Source organism: Triticum dicoccoides, chromosome 4B, assembly GCF_002162155.2.
Source record: "Triticum dicoccoides isolate Atlit2015 ecotype Zavitan chromosome 4B, WEW_v2.0, whole genome shotgun sequence".
NCBI lineage: Eukaryota > Viridiplantae > Streptophyta > Magnoliopsida > Poales > Poaceae > Triticum > Triticum dicoccoides.
The window spans coordinates 378982523-378987015 of NC_041387.1; the positions used below are offsets into that span (position 1 = coordinate 378982523).

Here is a 4493-nt window from a genome sequence, read left to right on the forward strand (position 1 = left end):
GGCGGCCTTTAGTCGCGGTTGGCCAGAAGAACCGCGACTAAAGGTCCTCCGCCCCGACGGCCACCTGGCGCCCACGTGGACGGGCCTTTAGTCGCGGTTCTTAAGCAACCGCGACTAAAGGGGGGGGGGGCTTTAGTCGCGCCCGTTCGGTCGCGGTTGCGCAACCGCGACTAATGGCAGTTGCGAACCGCGACCAAAGGCCATTTTTCCACCAGTGGGTGAACATGGGCAACATAGGCGTGCTCACGGGCGCGCAGGGGCAGGTTAGGCTAAACTGTGCCAAGCTGAACTGAGCAAATTAAGCCTTACTATGAAAGAATGCACGGGTCATCCCAGGGTCGGTAACTTTTACCGGAGTCCGATAAGATGCCGCATTTCTTGGAATTTCTTCAAACGATTTATTCTCTTTTTATTGCGGGGAGTTGAAGGGACTTATTCAATTCCCTTTTGGTTTATATATCACGGTATGGTATGGTTGTGCTTACCAGCAGAAATTTACCAACCCATATTTCCTGTATAAATCTTAAGGGGTTGCTTATAATGCTTCCGAGGAACTCCTGTATGAAATGCTTTTTTTTGCCGGGGCTTGTATGAAATGTTGAATATTCGGTACAAATTAACTAATGAAAAGGATATCAGTACTTCCTCCATTCCATAATGTAGTGCATATAGATTTAAAAAAAAAATCAAACATCACAAACTTTGACCAAGTTTGTGGAGAAAAATATTTACATCTAGAATCTCAAACATATATACATAGATTCATCATAAGATGTAGTTTTCTATTTTATATATTTGGTATTGTAGATATAGATAGTTTTATCTATAAATTTGGTTGAATTTACAAAGTTTGACTTATCAAAAACAATCTATACGCACTAGATTATAGAATGGAGGAAGTACTAATCTCTCGAGACGGAAAAGCAGGGTCGGAACTGTTAGAGTTGTGTCGAATATTGTACACAAGGTAGGTTACACTTGGACTTGTAGTTGTGTTGTGTTTAGATAGGATATGGAGTCGTGTCCAAGTAGGACACCTGTATCCTAGGGCTCTCATATATAGCGGGGGTAGACACACGATGTAACCTATGCCAACATAATAGCACAGGCACACAGGGGAACCGGCGGCGTGTGTCGGCGCCCAGGTGGCCGGTGTGCAGTATTGTGACGGTGTCATGGGGAGGAGCGCCCATAGTCAGGCCCCGGGGATGTAGCCATATCGATGAATCCCGTTAACAAATCTCGGTGTCGTGCAGCATGTGATTGCTTGGTCCTCGGATGATCGACGGTATGCCTCGAAATTATTCTAACAAGTGGTATCAGAGCTAGGTTATTTGGAGGTAGCAGTTGTGTTGATCTAGAGAAGACGAAGCTGGTTTGCTGTTTATTTCGTCGGCGACGAATGGATCAGCGGATGGAAGCCTCGGTTGATAAGCGATCGGAATCATTTGGATGTCGGCGAGAACGAAGCGAATCGGATTCAGCGGCATATGGCGCAAGCAGTAGGATTATCTATTGATGGCGGCTGGAAGCGGCTTGTTTAGGTGCACACAGTGATCATGAAGCCCAGCTGAGCAGCAGCGCGGCAAAGGCCCAGGCGTGGACACGCTTGGTAGACAAGGGCGCAAGACTGCTCGAGCTGGCTTCTGGTGCACGGACAATGGACAAGGCTGAGGTGCTGCGCGGAAGTGTTGCTGTGCAGATTCGATGGAGACTCCAGAGGCAAGGTACATGTACGTGATTTGTTTGGAGAAAAAAAATATGACACGATGGCTTAGTCATATCATGATGCTTTCATGGAAATAGAAAAGAAAAAGAAAGGCCAGCTACAGACGTGTGATGAATCAGGAGTTTGAGCTAGCTTAGCTTTGTTGATATGATTTGGTATGTTCACATGGGAAGGCTGTGGGACTTTGCTTTGGTTTCTTTGTTGGTACACATTTGTTATGGATGGCGATTTTCACGATGACGACTTGAGGAGTCTCGAGCGTGTCTTACAGTCGAACGAGTTGGGCTGGGTCGGACTAGGCAGTCTGATGGATCGACGCAAGTCGGTTGGTACAGAAGACGGTGCGGGATCGGAGACGGCGACATAAGAGCGTGATGCTGATGGTGACCCGACTTCTGGGTGTGGAAACGCGTGGCACAGGCCCCGAAGGCTTGTGTGGCTTCGACAAGACTATGACGCGGGGTTGACTCAAGACGGTGCACACATGAGAGTTTGAAGTCGACGGGGCGCGAGGGTGGACTGATCATCTACCATGGAGTCATGTTGAAGGTGGAGCTGATTGAGGGGCTATGGCGTAAGTACACAGAGAGTCGATGCCTATTCAGCGGAAAAAGCGAGGGCCGCGTAATTCGGACTGGAGCCCAGTCGTCTGATGGAAGCGTGAAACTCGTCATCGGTCGCTGATGATCGGTGGTACTCTGCAGTGTGGGTTGAGTGGTGTGGTTTTACGACCCTTGAGACTCGACCGGAACAGCGGAGGCTCGACATGGTAATAGCGGCAAGGCGTGCGGTATGCACGGGACATGGAGACGGGCCAGGGCTCTGATGGTCATACATGTGGTGAGACAACTGCGAATTTGACTTGGGATGATTACAAGCAACGGTGAAATTCCTTCAAGTTTCAGACAGGCAGTCAAGAAAGGAGCGGCGATGTTTAGTTCATGTAACTCTTATGTGTGACACCCAATGTGTGAATTTTTCACTTTCACGCAGGTCAGTGATCAGTGTGTGATGTCGTTGGACTGATACTCTGAAAGTTGGGAGCGCAAACTAGAGTAACATGTGGAACTTAATTTCGCTCGAGTGTTGACTGTGGTCAAGAAAAGAAGGGGCTACAAGTTGCAGGTGGAGTCACATGGAGTCTTGGAGTAGCAGCGGTGCTCATGGGATAAGCTCAAGTCCAATGTACATAGAAGTTTGACACATGAACGAACTCAAGGTGTTGGAGAATATTCGCCAATGTGGAGTTTGTTAGAGTTGTGTCGAATATTGTGTACAAGGTAGGTTACAGTTGGACTTGTAGTTGTATTGTATTTAGATAGGATATGGAGCCGTGTCCAAGTAGGACACATGTATCCCAGGCCTCTCATAATAGCGGGGGTAGACAAACGATGTAACCTATGCCAACATAATAGCACAGGCACGCAGGGGAGCCGGCGGTGTGTGCCGGCGCCCGGGTGGCCGGTGTGCGGTATTGTGACGGTGTCATGGGGAGGAGCGTCCATAGTCAGGCTCCAGGGATGTAGCCATATCGGTGAACCTCGTTATTGCTTGGTTCTCGGATGATCGACGGTATGCCTCGGATTTATTCTAACAAGAACAACTGCTTAAGTAAAGTGATAGTGGTGGTCCGACCCTCATGCATATAATTCCATCACATTCATGTTGATATGCTTATAACTATCCTACTATGAATTTTGTTCGTGTGATTTTAATTCATCTTATGAATACCATTTAATACATTTTTTTACGCACGAGCTCTTAGTTTTGTTCCGTACACCAACTAATACTACAGAGAATCAGTGAAAGGAAAATTAGTGAAAACAATACGATTCAAGGACGGTTATGTTCGAAAAGAGAATAAATTTAGTGATTGTATGAGAAAGATCACTCTTAGAATCATATAAAGCCATTTGATACTAACAGAATTCTGGAACTTAGGTATCTGAAATAACAAACACTTGAGGTAATCAAAAGTTAAAAAATGCTATTTTAAGTGCCAAAAATTTATAAAGTGCAATGAAATTAAATTTAAGTTTTGTATATGAACCCTGACAAGTTCAATCCACCAAATTTTGGGCATTTCATACAAGCTATAATTCTAAGCACAATTTTTGGATATAAATATTAAATTTGCTAGGAATAAATCCGATAGATGTGTAACTAGGAAAAGAAAAGTTCCACACGTAGTTTAACTTAGACCTGTTCATGGACAACCGGCCCGACAGCCCGGCCCAAAATCCCGACATCTGGGCTGGGCTCGTGCTCAACTTTTCCACCTGATATTTCTTCCAAGGAGTGGATGTCGACGATCTCTAGGTAGAAAAAAAATGATACTATGGTCTCAAAAGATTCCGATTTCCTCCTCCCTGACCGAAAGGAGTGGAATGAGCCCCTAGTAAGGGAATTGTATTCTGAGGTGGATGCAGATGATATTCTCCATATTAAAATTCCCAGGTGGGATGGCAATGATTTTTTGGCCTCGAATTGGACGACAAATGGTCTATTTACGGTCAGGTCGGTGTACAAGTTGAGAAGGCAAGAAGAATTCATTATTAACAGGGACAAAAAAGGTGGCTCATCTTCTTCAGTAGAGGTACACAATGGTTGTCTCAAGCTTTGGAGTGCAAAAGTTCAAGGAAAGGTAAAAATCCATCTCTGGCGTATTTGTCTTGAGAGTAATGCTGTTGGTGATGAGCTGAAACAAGAAAGATTAAAGATTTGGTAAGTTGTCCTTATTGCTTCAGAGGGGAAGTTTTTATCA

At 45.4% G+C, this 4493-nt stretch overlaps 1 protein-coding gene across 1 annotated transcript in view; it reads left to right on the top strand.

Annotated features, from left to right (window-relative positions):
• Nucleotides 1-293, top strand: part of LOC119293647 (peroxidase 2-like) — a 36231-nt gene extending 35938 nt beyond the window's left edge. The window contains exon 5 of the mRNA XM_037572037.1: nucleotides 216-293. Within this exon, the coding sequence (XP_037427934.1) occupies nucleotides 216-293 (78 nt within the window). The remainder of the gene's footprint in view (nucleotides 1-215) is intronic.
• Nucleotides 294-4493: the final 4200 nt, after the last annotated feature.